Below are 21,746 nucleotides of genomic sequence, written 5' to 3' on the forward strand. Positions count from 1 at the left end.
AAACACACATCTCCAGGTCCTCGTCCTATAGGGAGAGAGGAGATACACATTAAAACACACATCTCCAGGTCCTTGTCCTATAGGGAGAGAGGAGACACATTAAAACACACATCTCCAGGTCATTGTCCTATAGGGAGAGAGGAGACACATTAAAACACACATCTCCAGGTCCTCGTCCTATAGGGAGAGAGGAGATACACATTAAAACACACATCTCCAGGTCCTTGTCCTATAGGGAGAGAGGACATACACATTAAAACACACATCTCCAGGCCCTTGTCCTATAGGGAGAGAGGAGACACACATCTCCAGGTCCTTGTCCTATAGGGAGAGAGGAGATACACATTAAAACACACATCTCCAGGTCCTTGTCCTATAGGGAGAGAGGAGACACATCTCCAGGTCCTTGTCCTATAGGGAGAGAGGAGACACACATCTCCAGGTCCTTGTCCTATAGGGAGAGAGGAGACACACATCTCCAGGTCGTGGTCCTATAGGGAGAGAGGAGACACACATCTCCAGGTCCTTGTCCTATAGGGAGAGAGGAGACACATCTCCAGGTCCTTGTCCTATAGGGAGAGAGGAGACACACATCTCCAGGTCCTTGTCCTATAGGGACAGAGGAGACACACATCTCCAGGTCGTGGTTCTATTGGGAGAGAGGAGACACACATCTCCAGGTCGTGGTCCTATAGGGAGAGAGGAGACACACATCTCCAGGTCCTTGTCCTATAGGGAGAGAGGAGACACACATCTCCAGGTCCTTGTCCTATAGGGAGAGAGGAGACACACATCTCCAGGTCGTGGTCCTATAGGGAGAGAGGAGACACACATCTCCAGGTCCTTGTCCTATAGGGAGAGAGGAGACACACATCTCCAGGTCCTTGTCCTATAGTGTGGTTCACTTAATGTTTAGTGCAGTGTGAACACTCCAAAAAAAACTCAGACCCCTCAAAAGAGCCCCTGAAGCAAACCGACCTGTGACCATGTCCAGAGGGGGTCTGAGTTCAGTTCGCTTGAATTCCCAAGTCCGGTTCCCTTTTTTAGGATAATGTAATCAAAAAGCTCCCCAGGTTCGCTTGTCATTATTCCCGCACCACAGACTATCAAGGGCATTAATATAGTTGTTCCCCTTTTCATGCTATCACAGCCTCCACTCTTCTGGGAATGCATTCCACTAGATGTTGGAACATTGCTGTGGGGACTTGCTTCCATTCAGCCACAAGCGCATTAGTGAGGACGTGCGCTGATGTTGGGCGATTAAGCCTGGCTCGCAGTCGGGGTTCCAAGATGTTTGATGGGGTTGAGGTCAGTGCTCTGTGCAGGCCAGTCAAATTCTTCCACACCGATCTCGACAAACCATATCTCAATGGATCTCACTTTGTGCATGGGGGCATTGTCATGCTGAAACAAGAAAGGCCTTCCCCAAACTGTTGCGACAAAGTTGGAACCACAGAATCGTCTAGAATGTAATTGTATGCTGTAGCACTAAGATTTAAATTCACTGGAACTAAGTGGCCTAGCCCGAACAATGCAAAACAGCCCCAGACCATTATTCCTCCTCCACCAAACTCCCTACAGTTGGCACTTCGCATTGGGGCAGGTAGCATTCTCCTGGCATCCACCAAACCCAGATTCATCGGACTGCCAGATGGTGAAGCGTGATTCATCACTCTAGAGAACGTGTTTCCACTGCTCCAGAGTCCAATGTTGGTGAGCTTTACACCACTCCAGCCAATGCTTGGTATTGCGATCTTAGGGTTTTGTGCGGATGCTTGGCTATGGAAACTCACTTCATGAGGCTCCCAACGAACAGTTATTGTGCTGATGTTGCTTCCAGCGGCAGTTTGGAACTCGGTAGTGAGTGTTGCAACCGAGGATAGACAATTTTTACGCGCTTCAGCACTTGGTGGTCCCGTTCTGGGAGCTTGCATGGCCAACCACTTGGTGGCTGAGCCGTTGTTGCTTCTAGATGTTTCCACTTCACAATAACAGTGCTTATAGTTCAACGGGGCTGGTCTAGCAGGGCATACATTTGACGAACTGACTTGTTGGAAAAGTGGCATCCTATGACGGTGCTACGTTGAAAGTCACTGAGCTCTTCAGTATGGGCAAATCTACTGCCAATGTTTGTCTATGGAGATTGCATGGCTGTGTGCTCAATTTTATACACCTGTCAGCAATGGGTGTGGCTAAAATAGCAGAATCCACTAATTTCAAGGGGTGTCCGTCCACATACTTTTGGCAATGTAGTGTATTTGATGAGAATCACATCGGGGACAAAATCAATTCTAGCTCTTAAAGGGGCAGTAGTCTACATTGGGTGTACAATTTTCAATTTCTGCATTATTTAACCTGCAGTTATTCTGCTATTTATTCTCTTACCAATAATATTGACATGTTAATAGTATCTTCTGATTACAATTATTATGTCTCATCTTTTAACTAAATGCAATCTATTAGCTTCCAAAATGTCGGTATATCTAGCTGTCCGATAACACATTCTGATGGAAGGGCTTGTCCTGCACTTTGTAAAAACCCAGAGTGCATTGAGTGAATGTTGGAAAAAGATTTTGGTTCCTTTATAAACATAACAATGTGAATGCAAAGAGGACACAGAACACAAAATAGGTGAAGTGAAATGGCAGAAGAGTTGAGTCCTCATCAAAAGGTAAGGGCAGTGAGAATACAAAGACAACTGAGTTATTTTACCCCAGAGTTCACTTTAAAGAGGACTGAGAGCAGTTATTTTAAAGAGGACTATGTGTGAAAACATCCTAAACACACATATCCATGTCCTAAAGGTGTATACACACACAATCATTTTTCAAATAGCTGTGCTTGATTGAGCTTGCCATGGAGCCACTAGAATAGTCACAACAAGTCTGTCACCTGAGACTTCGGGAAGACTCAAATGCTCAAAGTACTTGAAAGACTTAAAATACTATTTGAATAAATGTTTGGCACACACAGAGATGTGGTAGGCCAGTAGAGTACAGTACCTGCAGTTGCTGTCGTAGGCTAAACACCTCTCCAGTCAGCATGTCCTTCTCTCTGCTCAGCATCTCTCTAATATTCTTCTCCCTCTGAACCTCCTCCTGAGACAGGTTCTGCTCGGAGTCAAACCTGACACACACACAGACATGTTAATGCCCTGTCTGGCTAGATACACACCCTGCCGTGAGTCTCCTATCGACATAGAACAACATACTCGAGTGTTTGTCGTTCTGTTTACTTAGTGAACTAAAGGGGTTAGACAGCAGGGGCCTCTAACCAGCACAGCGAAGTTTAGAGACCACACAGTGTGTCTGTGTGTGTGTGTGTGTGTGTGTGTGTATATGTTTCTCCCCCCTGAGTTCCAGGAGACGTCCATGGTGAAAAAGTCTCTGGTCAGCAGGCTGGAAGCCAAGTGTGTACACATACGCACACCAAACATTTGCAGTGTGGTTGCGGCATCCCAGTAAGTTTCATAGACTTTACTGATCTCCTTGATTCATTTGTATTATAAACTGGGTGTTTTGAGCCCTGAATGATGACAGCAGTGATATATCAGACCTTTACAGTTCTAATTACGTTGGAAACCAGTTTAATAGCAATAAGGCACCTCAGGGGTTTGTGATATATGGCCAATATACCACGTCTAAGAGCTGCCCTTAGCCGTGGTATATTGACCATATATCACACCTCCTCGGGCCTTATTGCTTAATTATATCTACCCTACTCTGCTTCAGTGTGACATCACTCAGTGACCATTACCACAGGGAGAGCGAGAGAGACAGACAGACATACAGACAGACAGACAGAGAGAGAACAGGGGAGAGAGAGAGATTGAGAGAGTACTGTGGTGTTTTACCCAGGGCTTTAAAATATTTAAAGTTACAGTGAAGATCTAAGGTAGTGAGCTCTGGTTTCTTCTTCAGGTCACAGTGAGGGTGAGTGTATGAGTAATATCAGGCTGTAGTTGCAGATCTGAACGTACTGTATGAGTTTGTGTGTGACGCACACCTGTGTGTAGGTGAGTGTGTCTGTATCATAGACTCAGATAGACATCGCATCATTGCATTTGTCCTATTATGGCGTCAAGGAAAGCACAGGCAGCGCCATTCAGGACATCTTCATTTTGAAGTAGACCATTTTCTTTTTCTTCTACGGAGTTGGTAAACAAACTGAAAGGGCGCATACTGCCACCTGGAGTGTGTTGTTTGAACAGGTATAAATCCAAGGTTGGCGATTTACTGCTAACTGCAGTTAAGGAATGTTTCCTCACAAGTTTAATTCATTGGCTGATCCCTCCTGATGACCTGGATGGAATTATGTGATCCTTTCTTAACCCATTGGAAGTCCTATGCAGTTGATTACTTCAAAATGGTGAAAGTCCTCAATGGCGCTGCCCATGCTAAAACAGACTTTTGAGTACTATAGTCCTCTATCTATTTCTATGGTCTGTGTGCACGTGTGTTTGTCGCCCTACAGTGTGTGTGCTGTATGAACTGAACTCACTTCCTCTGTTTCTTCTCCAGGTCATGGTTGCGGCTCTGCTGGCCTTCTAGGTGTAGCTTGGTGTCCTGTAGCTCAGCCGTCAATCTCTGACACTTCTTCTTCAGCTGCTGGGCCGTACGCTGCACCTCCTCACTGTCTGCCTGGAGGTCACTCAGCTGGAGGGGGACGGAGAGAGATAGAGAGAGAGATTGTAACATTTAAAATCTTTTTTCAAAATAAGCAGAGGCATGAAATAGGTCAAAGCATCTGTTAGCTTCTGTCAAGCTGTCTGTCTGAGTGGCCGACCAGGTGAGAGAAAGAAAAGACTAGTTATTGCTTCACTGCTCCTTTTACGTCTCACTGAGTGAGCGCTCAGGGAGTGTAAAGCTTTATTTGACGTTTTATGGGAAAGCTCAGAGGAGTTGTCAAAAACAGAGAAAGGGGCTGAGAAAAAGACAGAAAGAAAAGCCAGACAGAGATGGACAAAGACAGGGATGGGCAGATTCCTTTCCTCATTGCTGGGCAGGTGAGAGAAAAGGAGAGACAGACAGACCCACCAAGAGCAGTAGTCAACTACATCTTGACAACTCAGGAAGGAATGAAGGATATGAGAAGTATTTTAGCCTGTGTGCGTGTGTAAATGAGGTAGGTGTAAATACTAACGTGCAAGTGTGTGTAAGCAGGGGGAGGTTGAGTTAGAAGTGTGTGTCCTACGCTGCCTTACCCTCCTCTCCAGCTATCAGAAGTGTGTGTGTCCTACGCTGCCTTACCCTCCTCTCCAGCTGTCAGAAGTGTGTATGTCCTACGCTGCCTTACCCTCCTCTCCAGCTGTCAGAAGTGTGTGTGTCCTACGCTGCCTTACCCTCCTCTCCAGCTGTCAGAAGTGTGTATGTCCTACGCTGCCTTACCCTCCTCTCCAGCTGTCAGAAGTGTGTGTGTCCTACGCTGCCTTACCCTCCTCTCCAGCTGTCAGAAGTGTGTATGTCCTACGCTGCCTTACCCTCCTCTCCAGCTGTCAGAAGTGTGTGTGTCCTACGCTGCCTTACCCTCCTCTCCAGCTGTCAGAAGTGTGTGTGTCCTACGCTGCCTTACCCTCCTCTCCAGCTGTTAGAAGTGTGTGTGTCCTACGCTGCCTTACCCTCCTCTCCAGCTGTCAGAAGTGTGTGTGTCCGATGCTGCATTACCCTCCTCTCCAGCTGTCAGAAGTGTGTGTGTCCGATGCTGCCTTACCCTCCTCTCCAGCTGTCAGAAGTGTGTGTGTCCGATGCTGCCTTACCCTCCTCTCCAGCTGTCAGAAGTGTGTGTGTCCTACGCTGCCTTACTCTCCTCTCCAGCTGTCAGAAGTGTGTGTGTCCTACGCTGCCTTACCCTCCTCTCCAGCTGTCAGAAGTGTGTGTGTCCTACGCTGCCTTACCCTCCTCTCCAGCTGTCAGAAGTGTGTGTGTCCGATGCTGCCTTACCCTCCTCTCCAGCTGTCAGAAGTGTGTGTGTCCGATGCTGCCTTTACCCTCCTTTCCAGCTGTCAGAAGTGTGTGTGTCCTACGCTGCCTTACCCTCCTCTCCAGCTGTCAGAAGTGTGTGTGTCCGATGCTGCCTTTACCCTCCTCTCCAGCTGTCAGAAGTGTGTGTGTCCGATGCTGCCTTTACCCTCCTCTCCAGCTGTCAGAAGTGTGTGTGTCCGATGCTGCCTTACCCTCCTCTCCAGCTGTCAGAAGTGTGTATGTCCTACGCTGCTTTACCCTCCTCTCCAGCTGTCAGAAGTGTGTGTGTCCTACGCTGCCTTACCCTCCTCTCCAGCTGTCAGAAGTGTGTGTGTCCGATGCTGCCTTACCCTCCTCTCCAGCTGTCAGAAGTGTGTGTGTCCGATGCTGCCTTACCCTCCTCTCCAGCTGTCAGAAGTGTGTGTGTCCGATGCTGCCTTACCCTCCTCTCCAGCTGTCAGAAGTGTGTGTGTCCTACGCTGCCTTACCCTCCTCTCCAGCTGTCAGAAGTGTGTGTGTCCGATGCTGCCTTTACCCTCCTCTCCAGCTGTCAGAAGTGTGTCCGATGCTGCCTTTACCCTCCTCTCCAGCTGTCAGAAGTGTGTGTGTCCGATGCTGCCTTTACCCTCCTCTCCAGCTGTCAGAAGTGTGTGTGTCCTACGCTGCCTTACCCTCCTCTCCAGCTGTCAGAAGTGTGTGTGTCCGATGCTGCCTTTACCCTCCTCTCCAGCTGTCAGAAGTGTGTGTGTCCGATGCTGCCTTACCCTCCTCTCCAGCTGTCAGAAGTGTGTATGTCCTACGCTGCCTTATACCCTCCTCTCCAGCTGTCAGCAGTGTGTGTGTCCGATGCTGCCTTACCCTCCTCTCCAGCTGTCGTTTGTTTTGCTGCTCCATCTCCAGCTTGTCATCAAACTCCTGCTGGAGCCTCTTCTTGGTGAACTCAATCTCTCTGATGGCTCTCTCATACTTCAGTCTCCACTCCCCCCCTAACAGACACAACATGATACAGCACAGTTAGCAGACAGGTCATGGACAGCACTACAAGAACCACACCAGTTCACAATTCAATCACAGGAGGTTGGTGGCCACCTTAATTGGGAAGGACGGGCTCGTGGTAATGGCTGGAGCAGAATGGTATCAAACACATGGTTTCCATCCACTCTGTTCCAGCCATTATTATGAGCTGTCCTCCCCTCAGCAACCTCCACTGCATTCAATATGTCTTCAAATAGAACTAAGTAGAAATTGAATAGCCAGTTTGAAAGGAAGTCTGTTTGACCATGGAAGGGGTTTGCATGAGTCAGGAGGTAATGTATCAAACTGTATTGAAGCCATATTAGAGTCGGTACAGTACTGTTATGGCCTGTACATGTACAGAATGTACTAAAGTATGTGACACCCCTTCAAATGAGTGGATTTGGCTACTTCAGCCACACCTGTTGCTGAAAGGTGTACAAAATCAGGCACACAGCCATGCAATCTCCATAGACAAACATTGGCAGTAGAATACAGCCACACAAGCTCACAGAATGTGACAGCCGAGTGCTGAAGTGAGTAAAAATAGTCTGTCCTCGGTTGCAACACTCACTACCGAGTTCCAAACTGCCTCTTGAAGCAACGTCAGCACAAAAACTGATGTCGGGAGATTCATGAAATGGGTTTCCATGGCCGAGCAGCAGCACACAACCCTAAGATCACCATGTGCAATACCAAGCGTTGGCTGGAGAGATGTAAAGCTCGCCGCCATTGGACACTGGAGCAGTGGAAACGCGTTCTCTAGAGTGATGAATCACGCTTCACCATCTGGCAGTCCGACAAATGAATCTGGGTTTGGCAGATGCCAGGTATGCCAGCAATGTTCCAACATCTAGTGGAAAGCATTCCCAGAAGAGTGGAGGCTGTTATAGCAGCAAAGGGGGACCAACTCCATATTCATGTCCATGATTTTGGAATGAGATGTTCGACAAGCAGGTGTCCACATACTTTTGGTCATGTAGTGTCTCTTAAACAGGGTTGTCTATTCCACTTAAAATGTGGGGTGTTGAAAATTAAAAACAAAACACTGACACAAAATCTATTCTACATTCAGAATAGCCAAACAAAGACTGCATTCGCAGTCTAGCTGGAAGTCTGTTCGGCATGCAGTCGAATATAATTTGAGGACGCCTGCTGTCTTTTATAATCCATTTATACAAACCTTTTGTCTCCTCATTGATTTCAGGCAGCCACATCAGTCTACAGGGTGGTCAGCTTGATTCCACCAACCAGAAACAGCCTACTTCCATCCTGATCTTGGGGTCTACCTTTGTGTGCTGGTTTTCATGGTGTTAAGTTGTCACCATGGCAACAGTGTGTGTGGTTTGGTTTTACTATCCTTGTGAGTCCCCACAAGGATAGTACAACAAGGAAAATTCAGACAAGTGGGGTCATTTTGCCAGTCCCCACAAGCAAAAAGGCTATTTTAGGCTTAGGGGTTAGGTTTAGGGTTGCAATTAGGGTTAGAATTAAGGTTGGGTTAGGAGTTAGATTTAGGAGTTAGGTTTAGTTTTAGGGGTTAAGGTTAGGTTAAGGGTTATGTTTAGGGTTAGGGAAAATAAGATTTTAAATGGAAATAAATGTTTTGGTCCCCACAAGGATAGTAAAACAAGCAAGTGTGTGTGCCGCTGACCTGTGTCGTCGTCGTCCATCTCTCCGTTGAGCTCGGAGGCTCTGAGGAGTCTGGTCTCCATCACCTCCATCTCCATAGAGTCCATAGACTTCTTCATCGAGTCAAACTTAGTCTGGGGAGAGAACCACAGGCCATGCATTAATACACAAACACATTATACCAAGACAGAGATAGAAATACTAACAGATAGGCCTCACATTGCTCTCACACGCACACTTCCTCTAAATGACACAATCGCTCATTTCTAGAAGCGAGGTCATTTGTACCCAGCCCAGCCCATCAGCATGTGCAATCTGAACAGTCAGTGGAAAAATCTATCCCAGCTAGTTGGAACACCCGGAAAAAAACCATCATGTCAAATGTCAAATAGAAAACTAAAGTCTGGGGGAGGCAGGGTCAACAATTTGATCACACCATTAGGTTTCAGCCAACAGAACTGGCAAGGTCGTCATTGCAAATCAGAATCGGTTTTCCATTTACCTATCTGGTTCAAATAATGGGTTGAATGAAATAATTGTGTACATCCTACAACAGTTAAGGATGTGTAATTTCTCCTTGGCTGTGTTTACCTGCAGGTCCTTCATGTCTTTCTCCAGTCTCAGTCTCTCTGAGGTCTCAGACTCCAGCAGCTGAGAGGCCGACTCTCCTGTGTTCCTCTCGTCTGCCAGCTCCGACGACAGCTCTGTGATCTGGCATACACACAATCACAATTAGCAAGAGGGTTACACATGCACCCGGTCTTATGCATATAGTGCAATACAGTTCAACTTCATGACATACTTACAACCTTCATCTGTTCATCCTTTATTTATAGAGACAGTGCTGCTGGTACAATGTCTCTTATATTAGTCTGCAGCGCAGTGTGTGTGTGTGTGTGTATGTGTACCCGGCTCTCCAGGCGGTCACTGTTGAGTCTCAGCTCGTTCCTCTCCTTCTCCACCTTCTCCAGCCTCCCTTTCAGCTGCTGGATCTCCTCCTGGGAACAGATAGACAGAACGAGAGAGGGAGGGGGAAGAGGGAAAACGTATTACAGTATTAGAGGGAGCTAAATCTGTATAGTCTATAAAGCAAGGGGAGGGAATCAAATGCAGGGGAGTAATCATTACTCCAAACAGTTGCAAAATATTACATTTTGCAATGAAAACTAGCATTTCTATTGGACAGATTCAGTTAGGTTTGCTGTTTGCTGAACCTGTCCAATATAAACGCTAGTTTCCATCCCTGTTTGGCGTAATGATGCACCCCTGATCAACAGTAGATGGAGGGTGTGTATAGTTTGTGTACTCACGTCTTTGCCACGTATCTGCTCCTCTGTGAGCTGGACCTCTATAAGGGGGCGTACTGTGGTGAACACCTTCCACCAGGCCCAGCCCTTCACGCCCTTGTTCTTCTTGATGTTCTTCTGGATACAGCGGATGGCCAGGTCCTGGATCTGAAACGCACGCAGAGGAGCAGAGGGTTCTTACAACGAAGGAACCTGTGTGTGTGTGTTTGTGTCTGCAGTTGTCTGCCAACATGTAGGATTCTTCAAGTTCTTTGACATGGATATAAATATGTATCACAAATAAGTATCAAATTTGTAACTTTTGATAAAGAAAATAAAAAATGCCATTGCTTAGGGTCATTGTCTACTGGCACGTTAACAGGCACTTGCATCAAGTGTGACAATTTGGGCGAGCTAGAATCAAGACATTGAAAAGATCTTCTGGGTTTAAGAGCTGAGACAGAGCTCTTCAGAGAATTCAAATCAAACATCAATAACACTTTGGCAGCCTGTTAAAAAGGCATTAGGAGGAGCTACATGCTCCAGCTACATGGGCATCTCCAATAAACCACCCATTATCTGGCAACCCAATTAGAGCAGCACAATGCAACCGCATCCAATGGGGTTGCCATGACAGAACACGATACGTATTTGTCACGCCATGAGAGCACCTAAATGCCTCTTAGCCATCCTAGTCAATGACTGAACAGGCATACAGGTTATGCCCCCTAAAGTTTGTTTGTCATGCTTAGACCTAAACAAGTTTAACAAATCCTGTGTAGACTCAATAAGGGGGGGGGGGGGGTCCCATTGAAAATGTCAGTGTTGATCTTTCTGTTACTCAGCCATACAGAGAGCTCATCTACACCACTAGAGGGATTTAGACTTAGATCTTGCAGCCTTCGTTTAGAAATAGGATCTGTCTATGTCAAACAGGTATTGATGGTCTTAGAGAGACACAGGAACAGAATGTATTCCTATCTCTTTGTCTCACTCTCCCTTTTTACTCTGACTTTTGCCTCCCCTTTTACAGAGCTCCTTTTGAGTGTCTGTGCAGCTACATGGCGTTTGCTGAGCACACAGGGCTATAGATGTAACGGATGCATGCTCTGACACACACCTGTTCCCAGTCGGGGAAGAAGCTTTGTCTTAAGGCAACCATTTAATTAGACACTATGGGCCGAGTGGCTGAAGGAGGAATCACCAATGTTCTGCTTTGCCATGCCGTCGCTAGTTCATTCCACAACATGTCAAAGAGAGAGCAGACTGTGGGCTTCAAACGCCACGCCGGATCCCTTCTATTCATCTATTCCCCCATGGTGAAGCACCGTTTCCGAGCAGCGGCACTCTTTCCCTCGCTATTTTCTCTCATGCTTTCTCCGCCTCTTTCTCTCCCTCTCTTTCTCCCTCAAAGCGCTTTGAAAACAAAATCCCTGTGAGGGTTTGGCTCAGGCTGGGAGGACTTCAAGGTGTGGGGAGCCCCCCGGAGCAATCAAACAGACAGAGAGAGAAACAAACTAATATATATTTTTTGGCAGAGGGGATGTCAGTGTTCAGACGAGGAAGTCAACACTTGCATGGTCATGTCTTGTGTCTGAGAAATATAGGCCAAAAGCTCAAGTGTAACACCCTGCACTGCCTTGTAATCAAATGCGAGTCTGCATGCTTAGCTTTCAATGCTGGAGAACATTTTCCTGTAAATATCAAACCAGCGTACCTCGATACGACACAAGCCTCAGATATTCACCAGTACCACTCTCCTCAACACACATTTTCCTGTAAATATCAAACCAGCGTACCTCGATACGACACAAGCCTCAGATATTCACCAGTACCACTCTCCTCAACACACATTTTCCTGTAAATATCAAACCAGCGTACCTCGATACGACACAAGCCTCAGATATTCACCAGTACCACTCTCCTCAACACACATTTTCCTGTAAATATCAAACCAGCGTACCTCGATACGACACAAGCCTCAGATATTCACCAGTACCACTCTCCTCAACACACATTTTCCTGTAAATATCAAACCAGCGTACCAAAGATACGACACAAGCCTCAGATATTCACCAGTACCACTCTCCTCAACACACATTTTCCTGTAAATATCAAACCAGCGTACCTCGATACGACACAAGCCTCAGATATTCACCAGTACCACTCTCCTCAACACACATTTTCCTGTAAATATCAAACCAGCGTACCAAAGATACGACACAAGCCTCAGATATTCACCAGTACCACACTCCTCAACACACATTTTCCTGTAAATATCAAACCAGCGTACCTCGATACGACACAAGCCTCAGATATTCACCAGTACCACTCTCCTCAACACACATTTTCCTGTAAATATCAAACCAGCGTACCTCGATACGACACAAGCCTCAGATATTCACCAGTACCACTCTCCTCAACACACATTTTCCTGTAAATATCAAACCAGCGTACCAAAGATACGACACAAGCCTCAGATATTCACCAGTACCACTCTCCTCAACACACATTTTCCTGTAAATATCAAACCAGCGTACCAAAGATACGACACAAGCCTCAGATATTCACCAGTACCACTCTCCTCAACACACATTTTCCTGTAAATATCAAACCAGCGTACCTCGATACGACACAAGCCTCAGATATTCACCAGTACCACTCTCCTCAACACACATTTTCCTGTAAATATCAAACCAGCGTACCTCGATACGACACAAGCCTCAGATATTCACCAGTACCACTCTCCTCAACACACATTTTCCTGTAAATATCAAACCAGCGTACCAAAGATACGACACAAGCCTCAGATATTCACCAGTACCACTCTCCTCAACACACATTTTCCTGTAAATATCAAACCAGCGTACCTCGATACGACACAAGCCTCAGATATTCACCAGTACCACTCTCCTCAACACACATTTTCCTGTAAATATCAAACCAGCGTACCTCGATACGACACAAGCCTCAGATATTCACCAGTACCACTCTCCTCAACACACATTTTCCTGTAAATATCAAACCAGCGTACCAAAGATACGACACAAGCCTCAGATATTCACCAGTACCACTCTCCTCAACACACATTTTCCTCTTAAACATGCTTCAACATGATCCGGCGAAGCCAAGGGCTTCTTAGCTGGAATGGTGCAAAGTCTTCACCGTGTGTGTAAATAGATACTTCATCGTTGAGTTCAACTTTAAATAAAACAATATTCAACTTACTCTTCCTGTCTCAACTTCCTGAGAATCAGATGATCAAAATTAAAACACATTGAACTAAATGTAACCAGTCCAACATCTGGACACACCTACTCATTCAAGGGTTTTTCTTTAATTTTTACTATTTTCTATATTGTAGAATAATAGTGAAGACATCAAAACTATGAAATAGCACATATGGAATCTTTGCACACTCTTGGAATTCTCTCAACCAGCTTCTGGAATGCTTTTCCAACAGTCTTGAAGTAGTTTCCACATATTCTAAGCACTTGTTGGCTGCTTTTCCTTCACTCTGCGGTCCAACTCATCCCAAACCATCTCAATTGGGTTGAGATTGGCTGATAGCCCTTACACAGCCTGGAGGTGTGTTGGGTCATTATCCTGTTGAAAAACAAATAATAGTCCCACTAAGCGCAAACCAGATTGGAGATCATATCGCTGCAGAATGCCTTGTACTTTAGAGTAGGTGTGTCCAAACTTTTGACTGGTAATGTACCTTTCATAACTGCTGGAGGGTAGGGTACTGTACTGTACACAGAAACACATTGTAAAGCAGAGCTTTGGCTCACAAAAGCCTTCTGATAAGTGTTCTAGAGCCAATAAGTTGTGATATTGTTCCCCTCCTGCCCCCTGGGCCTCGCAGTAGGGGTCTTCACGGATCCACCTGTACCCGAATACCTGAGAATACCCGAGACCCAATCCGGGACCGTAGCAGGTCTGGATCCAGAATTCTAAATAATGTAAAGCGTCTGGGTCAGAAGTGACATGATTGTCAGCGGTCTCGGACTTGTCCAGAAGGGCCCGTACAGATCTGAATGTGACTGCTGCAGCAGAGAGAGACTTCTTTCCTTTATCCTGCTGCTCTTGCTTATCACGAGAGTGGAGCATGGCGCGTGTAGCTTGTTGTTGGCCAATCATAAGTCATCAAAGCGGCAATAGGCTACAGTCATAGAGCCTCCGCGTAGCAAAAGTTAGAAGATATCTAATCAATAAAAGATTACATTAAAATGACGGAATTAAAAGGCTGCTAATTAATATTCTGAATGGCGTTGTTATTAGTAACTGTAGGATGGGAAAGCACATGTACTGTAGCCTCAATTAGCATAGCTAGCTTAACTTGCTTCTCCTGGTTTGATGTAGTCAAGACAGGTACTAAGTAAACATATTTCATGATAAATAACCTAGCTATGGCAGCTATAGGTCTACTTTAGTGCGCAGTCTCTCTTTCCCTCCCTCCTCCCCGCCTGCTAGAGCGGCTACTCTCTTTCCCTCCCTCCTCCCCGCCTGCTAGAGCGGCTACTCTCTTTCCCTCCCTCCTCCCCGCCTGCTAGAGGGGCTACTCTCTTTCCCTCCCTCATCCCCGCCTGCTAGAGCGGCTACTCTCTTTCCCTCCCTCCTCCCTGCCTGCTAGAGCGGCTACTCTCTTTCCCTCCCTCCTCCCCGCCTGCTAGAGCGGCTACTCTCTTTCCCTCCCTCCTCCCCGCCTGCTAGAGGGGCTACTCTCTTTCCCTCCCTCCTCCCCACCTGCTAGAGGGGCTACTCTCTTTCCCTCCCTCCTCCCCGCCTGCTAGAGGGGCTACTCTCTTTCCCTCCCTACCCCCCGCCTGCTAGAGCGGCTACTCTCTTTCCCTCCCTCCTCCCCTCCTGCTAGAGAGGCTACTCTCTTTCCCTCCCTCCTCCCCGCCTGCTAGAGCGGCTACTCTCTTTCCCTCCCTCCTCCCCGCCTGCTAGAGCGGCTACTCTCTTTCCCCTCCTCTCACATTTTATTAGCTCCGGTTAATAAAGTATCTTAAATAAAGAGCTTTTATGCTGCTTCCCTCACTCGGATCCAGACCAGGTCTATATGGAACGGGTCTAGTTGTCCTCGGGTCTGTCCGGAAGGGGTCTCTATATTTAAAAAATATATTTAAGCATATCGGGTCAGGGTGTGAAAGACCCAGGTCCATTTCGGAACAGGTCCAACTTTTTGAACCCATGAAGACCTCTACCTCCCAACATTACACAACACTCTCCAGTCCTGACTGATCCTCAGCCAGCCACACTGTGAGGAATGACAGTCACTCATAGTGGAGACGTTTACAACTAAACACGTCTCCAACAATGCAAACTATCAGTATCCTAATCCTAAATCAAAACAAACAATCAAGGTAAACAACTTACAAAGAGAGGCAGCAATCAAATGAAACAGGCAGGACTCCTTCACAGGAGGCAGAGCAATGAAGATAAGCCCACTGTCCTTGAAAAGCAATTTACAGACAGCAACCTTGAGCCCAATAACTACCAGAGATGGGGATGGCAGGGAAGACACAGTGGTCGAATCCACAATCTCTCCAAACACACATGGACAATCCAAGACTCACATGTAGGCTACTGCCACACACGTACACATTGCATACTCATACACAGGTCTATGTTAGTTCACACATGCTAACCACTGTCTCTCCCTCACACACTCTTAACACAGAGACAACACACACACAGACAAGCACGCACACACACACACACCACACACACACACACACACACACACACACACACACACACACACACACACAGACAAGCACACACACACACACACACACACACAGACAAGCACACACACACACACACACACACACACACACACACACACAACAGGACAACACACAGAGCTGAACAGATCCCCACCAGTGGATCCAGTCACTCAGTGGAGGGTGTTATATTCCTGGTCGTCTTGATCACTCTGGTGTGGTGGCGCATGCAGGGTGGACTGTTGTCATCCGCCAAACACACACACACACACACACATACCCACACAGCCCTGCCCCTGCCTCTCTCCAGTCCCAGACCTCCCCCTCATGACTGGAGCAGGGATTATGACAGGCGTCTACAATAATAATCACACCCTGTAGAAAGACCAGTCCCACTGTTTACCCCCTCCAGTTGCCCCCGCCACTCCACTGTGCCAGCCACCAAGAACATGCTTTGACAGAAAGATTGTTGGGAAAGGCAGGGTACAGGGGCTGATGTGGCTATGCCAAATGGCTGTGGGCTACACCAGTTCACTTAGCAGACAAGATTGGCTTATAATTCTGTGGCATTATTTGTATATTATTTTATTGTATGAAGAATAAAATTGAACAAAGCTGAATAAAATTGAACAAACCTGAATAAAATATGAATATTTTCTCCAAACGATAAGGGAGTGAGCACATGCGGCTAATCTGTATTTAGCCGTTAACAAAGAAATAGGTATTCCTATATGCTTAAGGTAGAGTTATTAATGTAACTTTAGTTGTTCTACAAACGTTGGGCTATAGGTTTTCATTTTTAATACATTGTAAGGCTACATGAGACGACTAATGATGATTTGAAATAAGTTGCATGAAAGGCATGAGCTCTGCTTTGTTTTTTTGTGCAGGCTGTACACACTCCAATAGTCTCTCATTCACAATTAGACAAGCACTTGATAATGCCTCGAATTTCACGGCGACATCCCCTTAGTGGCCGTAATGCACCCTAAAAAAAATCCTTGCCTTTTGCGGCCCAGAGTGCTACGTTGTGCCCTTCTCTCTGAGTGTGCTGCGCAATCCGAAGTGCCTCTCACTCACATGGCTCTCCGTCACATGATCGGGTCTTTCTCACAGGCTACAAGTTAAGACAGACACATCGGGGATGCAACTGCGGACGTCCTTATACAATTCCGAGGTGCATATGTAAGATATTTTTCCGTCAGCCAACAAGATGAGTAGGCAGAAAGAACAGCAAAAGCACTAGCCTATGTCAATCTACAAATGTCAATGCACAAATATTCCATTAGCGGAAATGACACAATTATTAATTTCCACAAAGTTTGCTGCTTCAGTGTCTTTAGATATTTTTGTCAGATGTTACTATAAAATAATGAAGTATATTTCAAGCATTTCATAAGGCTTTTATTGACAATTACTTTGAGAATTGTGTGTTTGTTCTGGTGTGGTGATTCAGGGAATGTGGGGGTCCCAGAGAAGCATGGGGATACACAGCTCTTCAGCATCGGCTTTGAGTGTAGGCATTAGCTACCTGCACTGTGTGACGTGATCGAGCGGCAAGAAACGGTCAGTTTTACTGATCTATAGTCAGTTTTACTGATCTATAGTCAGTTTTACTGATCTATAGTCAGTTTTGCTCCTTTTGTCATCTAATCTGAGCTGGGCTTTGGGTTGGTAAGGACTACTTGCCCGGGTTGAGAGCGCTCACTCACCTTCCTCTTCTTGAAGGCCTGTCTGGCCAGGTATCCTCTGCAGGCAGCCTGGAACATGGTGATGTTGCGTCTGGTCTGGACGTCCCTCTGCTCCTCCAGTTTGGCCAGGGTCCCAGCTCTGAAGAACACCTGGAGAGAGATATACAGTTAGATGCTGATTAATCAGGACACTAATGCTCGGACATGGAGCATATGTGTGTGTGCAAGGTTGCACAATACTATGGAATAGAAGTACAGTAAACATACAACTTTTTCGTTTGGGGTCATTGTGGCTTACAAATGAAAAATTGTTTTTACATGATTCAACGTTGCCGAGTTGGAATCCGACTAAAAATCTGCAACCATACATTGGGGATTCAGGGATTGCATATCAACTACATCATGTCCTGCGTTTACTTTGCATTTCAATGGTGTTAACAGTGCGGACGTTTAATTGAGTTGGATTACCTCAAACACTTTAGTCATTTCCATTCTCTGATCTGCTCTGGGAGATTGGGTGGGGAGCTGCTGGTGGACTTCCCTACAGTTTCTCAGGCCAGAGCTGAGAGCTCATGAAACTCTTTGAATGCTGCCTAATTGCATTAGCATGCTAATAGTGTTCGCGGGAGAGCTATGCTTAACTTCACAAAATCCTCATTAAAATCCCTTGTGTTACCAACATATGCGGCTGCCACGGTTACAGAAAGTAAACTAACAAAGACAGGAAGTTTCTGGGGAAACTCTAAAATGACAGGGAAAGTTTATGGTGAAACTTCTCTTGGATTTAGCCATCATCTCCAGTTAGTCATAGGCACTGTGTTTTCTTCAACTAAAAAAAAAAACTATTGGGATGGTTAGTCCATAGAGTGTTTTGTTCAGATTTCACCAAGCGGCTCCTGAAGATAAGAGCTGTGGTGGTGTTATGCAGCAATTTCATCATGATGCATCAGGATTGATCTATCACAGTACTCCAGGGCCCTTAACCACCTATTATCCTCTATCAGAGGCACAGGAGGAGAGAAAACACTACCCTGCACAGACAATCAAAGCTCAGAGCTCTTAGGGAAGTGTGTGTACAGCCAAGCAAATATCACATGAAGGGAGTGGGCTGGGCACGGTAAAAACACACAGCACCAACACACACACACTTCTCTGTCGTAGCGCAACGCATGCAACTGCAAAGGGATGTCTTCACCTCCAGAGAATAGCACATCGGCTTGAGTTTGATACCTCTATTGCCAGGTGTAGAGGACTTTTCATACACTGTATGGGCATTCTGTTAACATACACTGTACGGGCGGCAGGTAGCCTGTGTTGGGCCAGTAATTGGAAGGTTGCTGGATTGAAATCCCCGAGCTGACAAGGTAAAAATCTGTCGTTCTGCCCCTAAGCAAGGCAGTTTACCCACTGTTCCCCGGGCGCCGAAGATGTGGATGTCGATTAAGGGAGCCCCCCGCACCCCTCTGATTCAGAGAGGTTGGGTTAAATGCGGAAGACACATTTCGGTTGAATGCATTCAGTTGTGCAACTGACTAGTTATCCCCCTTTCCCTATTCCCGATGCGGTAGATTGAGTAGAACACAGACACACTATCACATCATGATGAGGAGCTGAGAGAATACTCTCCAGCCTGTGACTTTCCCGCCCACCATCACGACCCGCAAGTGATGCAACCGCTGAGAAACGCCAATGGGATGTGTGATGTGTCACAGTAAAAGGCCCCGTCACACAGGCCTTCCCCCCTAGCAGGATGACCTTCTGCATAGCAATGACTGTCAGCGTGGGCGAAGGAACATAGGGAACATATTGGACCTCTTTGTCTCTGAATGCAACTCTAAAGGTCGGCTGAGGTCACTTGGGGCTTATTGTTTTGTCAGTCGTTCATTTTTCTCAGCATGACGAGAGATGGGAAGGAACGCACACACATGCGCGCACACACACACACACACACACACACACACACACACACACACACACACACACACACACACACAGCCAATGTCAAACTTCCCTAAACACCCTTTTCCTACTGTTTACTTCAGAACAATACTTCTCACTGTCCTCTATTCCGGAGACATTCAGAAAAAGCCTCCTATGCTAATTAGCAATTTATCAGGCTGTCTTTTACTTTGGATTTTCTCTTTTGCATCTGAAAGGTTTGACTCTCACTGTGCTGATTGATGTTTGTGGAGGGTTATCGGCGTGTCACGATGAAGCGCCACAAACAAAGAGAGCTATCGCATGCCAAAATCAATGGCTACAGGGAGCAACAGGAGGGAATTGGGGGGTAATTGTCTCTCAGTGTCGCCAACCGCCAACTAACAGACAAAGGCTGCCAGCCCAGGGACCCAGCCAGGAACCAGCGCCACAGCAGAGGATCCATGATTCCAGTGAGAAGTGCATGCTGGGTAAACAGATGGTACACCAGACAGTGGTTTAAGTACTTCAGTAAAAATACTAAGTAAGTAATTAATTAAGTACTAGATTTTTGGGGTATCTGTACTTAACTATTTATATTTTTGACAACTTTTACTCCACTACTGTACATTCCTAAATAAAATAATGTACTTTTTACTTCTTACATTTTTTGCTGACACCCAGAAGTACTCGTTACATTATGAATGCTTAGCAGGACAGGAAAATTGTCTAATTTACGCACTTGTCACGTGTGTTCCCTCTCTGGCCTCAAGGTCACCAGGCTGCTCGTTATGGCGCACACCTGTCATCATCATTACGCGCACCTGCGTGTCAGACTCACCTGGACTCCATCACTTCCCTGATTACCTTCCCTATATACAGTGGCTTGCGAAAGTATTCACCCCCCTTGGCATTTTTTCTATTTTGGTGCCTTACAACCTGGGGTTGTATCATTTGATTTACACAACATGCCTACTGTACCACTTTGAAGATGCAAAATATGTTTTATTTTGAAACAAACAAGAAATAACACAAAAAAAACTGAAAACTACATACTGTAACTATTCACACCCCCAAAGTCAATACTTTGTAGAGTCACCCTTTGCAGCAATTACAGCTGCAAGTCTCTTGGGGTATGTCTGCTGGCACATCTAGCCACTGGGATTTTTGCCCATTCTTCAATTTAAAACTGCTCCAGCTCCTTCAAGTTCGAAGGGTTCTGCTGGTGTACAGCAATCTTTAAGTCATACCACAGATTCTCAAATGGATTGAGGTCTAGGCTTTGACTAGGCCATTCCAAGACATTTAAATGTTTCCCCTTAAACCACTTGAGTGTTGCTTTAGCAGCATGCTTAGGGTCATTGTCCTGCTGGAATGTGAACCTCCATACCAGTCTCAAATCTCTGGAAGACAAACAGGTTTCCCTCAATAATTTCCCTGTATTTAGCGCCATCCATCATTCCTTCAATTCTGACCAGTTTCCCAGTCTCTGCTAATGAAAAACATCCCCACAGCATGATGCTGCCACCACCATGCTTCACTGTGGGGATGGTGTTGTCAGGGTGATGAGAGGTGTTGGGCTTGCGCCAGACATAGCATTTTCCTTGATGGCCAAAAAGCTACATTTTAGTCTCATCGGACCAGAGCACCTTCTTCCATATATTTGGGGAGTCTCCCAAATGCCTTTTGGCGAACACCAAATGGGTTTGCTTATATTTTTCTTTATGCATGGCTTTTTTCTAGCCACTCTTCCATAAAGCCCAGCTCGGTGGAGTATACGGCTTAAAGTGGTCCTATGGACAGATTCTCCATTCTCCACTGTGGAGCTTTGCAGTTCCTTCAGTGTTATCTTTGGTCTATTTGTTGCCTCTCTGATGAATGCCCTTCTTGCCTGGTCCTTGAGTTTTGGTGGGCGGCCCTCTCTTGGCAGATTTGTTGTTTTTCCAAACTCTTAAAAAATGTAATAATGGATTTAATGGTGCTCCGTGGGATGTTCAAAGTTTCTGATATTTTTTTATAACCCAACCCTGATCTGTACTTCTCCACAACTTTGTCCCTGACCTGTTTGGAGAGCTCCTTGGTCTTCATTGTGCCGCTTGCTTGGTGGTGCCTCTTGCTTAGTGGTGTTGCACTCTGGGGCCTTTCAGAACAGGTGTATATGTACTGAGATCATGTGACACTTAGAATGGACACAGGTGGACTTTATTTAACAAATTATGTGACTTCTGAAGGTAATTGGTTGTACCATATCTTATTTAGGGGCTTCATAGCAAAAGGGGTGAATACATATGCACGCACCACTTTTCCGTTTTTTAAAAGTATTTATTTTCTGAAACAAGTATTTTTTTTCATTTCACTTCACCAATTTGGACATTTGGACATGAAACCCATATAAAAATCTACTTAAAGTACAGGTTGTAATGCAATAAAATAGGAAAAATCCCAAGGGGGATGAATACTTTTCAAGGCACTGTATGTCACTCCCTTTGGTTCCTTCCCCAGGTGTTATTG

The 21,746-nt window shown here is 46.0% G+C and overlaps 1 protein-coding gene across 16 annotated transcripts in view; it reads right to left on the reverse strand.

Annotated features, from left to right (window-relative positions):
- The window catches only part of LOC110507883 (unconventional myosin-XVIIIa), a 170,661-nt gene that overhangs the window by 25,956 nt on the left and 122,959 nt on the right, over positions 1-21,746 (reverse strand). For all 16 annotated transcript variants that reach the window (XM_036964841.1, XM_036964840.1, XM_036964839.1 and 13 more), the window contains 8 exons: positions 17,340-17,468; positions 9,917-10,060; positions 9,515-9,604; positions 9,198-9,317; positions 8,629-8,740; positions 6,819-6,946; positions 4,501-4,655; positions 3,003-3,126 (listed from right to left, as the gene is read on the reverse strand). In XM_036964841.1, coding sequence (XP_036820736.1) covers positions 3,003-3,126; positions 4,501-4,655; positions 6,819-6,946; positions 8,629-8,740; positions 9,198-9,317; positions 9,515-9,604; positions 9,917-10,060; positions 17,340-17,468 — 1,002 coding nt within the window. The remainder of the gene's footprint in view (positions 1-3,002; positions 3,127-4,500; positions 4,656-6,818; positions 6,947-8,628; positions 8,741-9,197; positions 9,318-9,514; positions 9,605-9,916; positions 10,061-17,339; positions 17,469-21,746) is intronic.

The sequence above is a fragment of the Oncorhynchus mykiss genome, chromosome 27 (assembly GCF_013265735.2).
Source record: "Oncorhynchus mykiss isolate Arlee chromosome 27, USDA_OmykA_1.1, whole genome shotgun sequence".
Classification (NCBI taxonomy): Eukaryota; Metazoa; Chordata; class Actinopteri; order Salmoniformes; family Salmonidae; genus Oncorhynchus; species Oncorhynchus mykiss.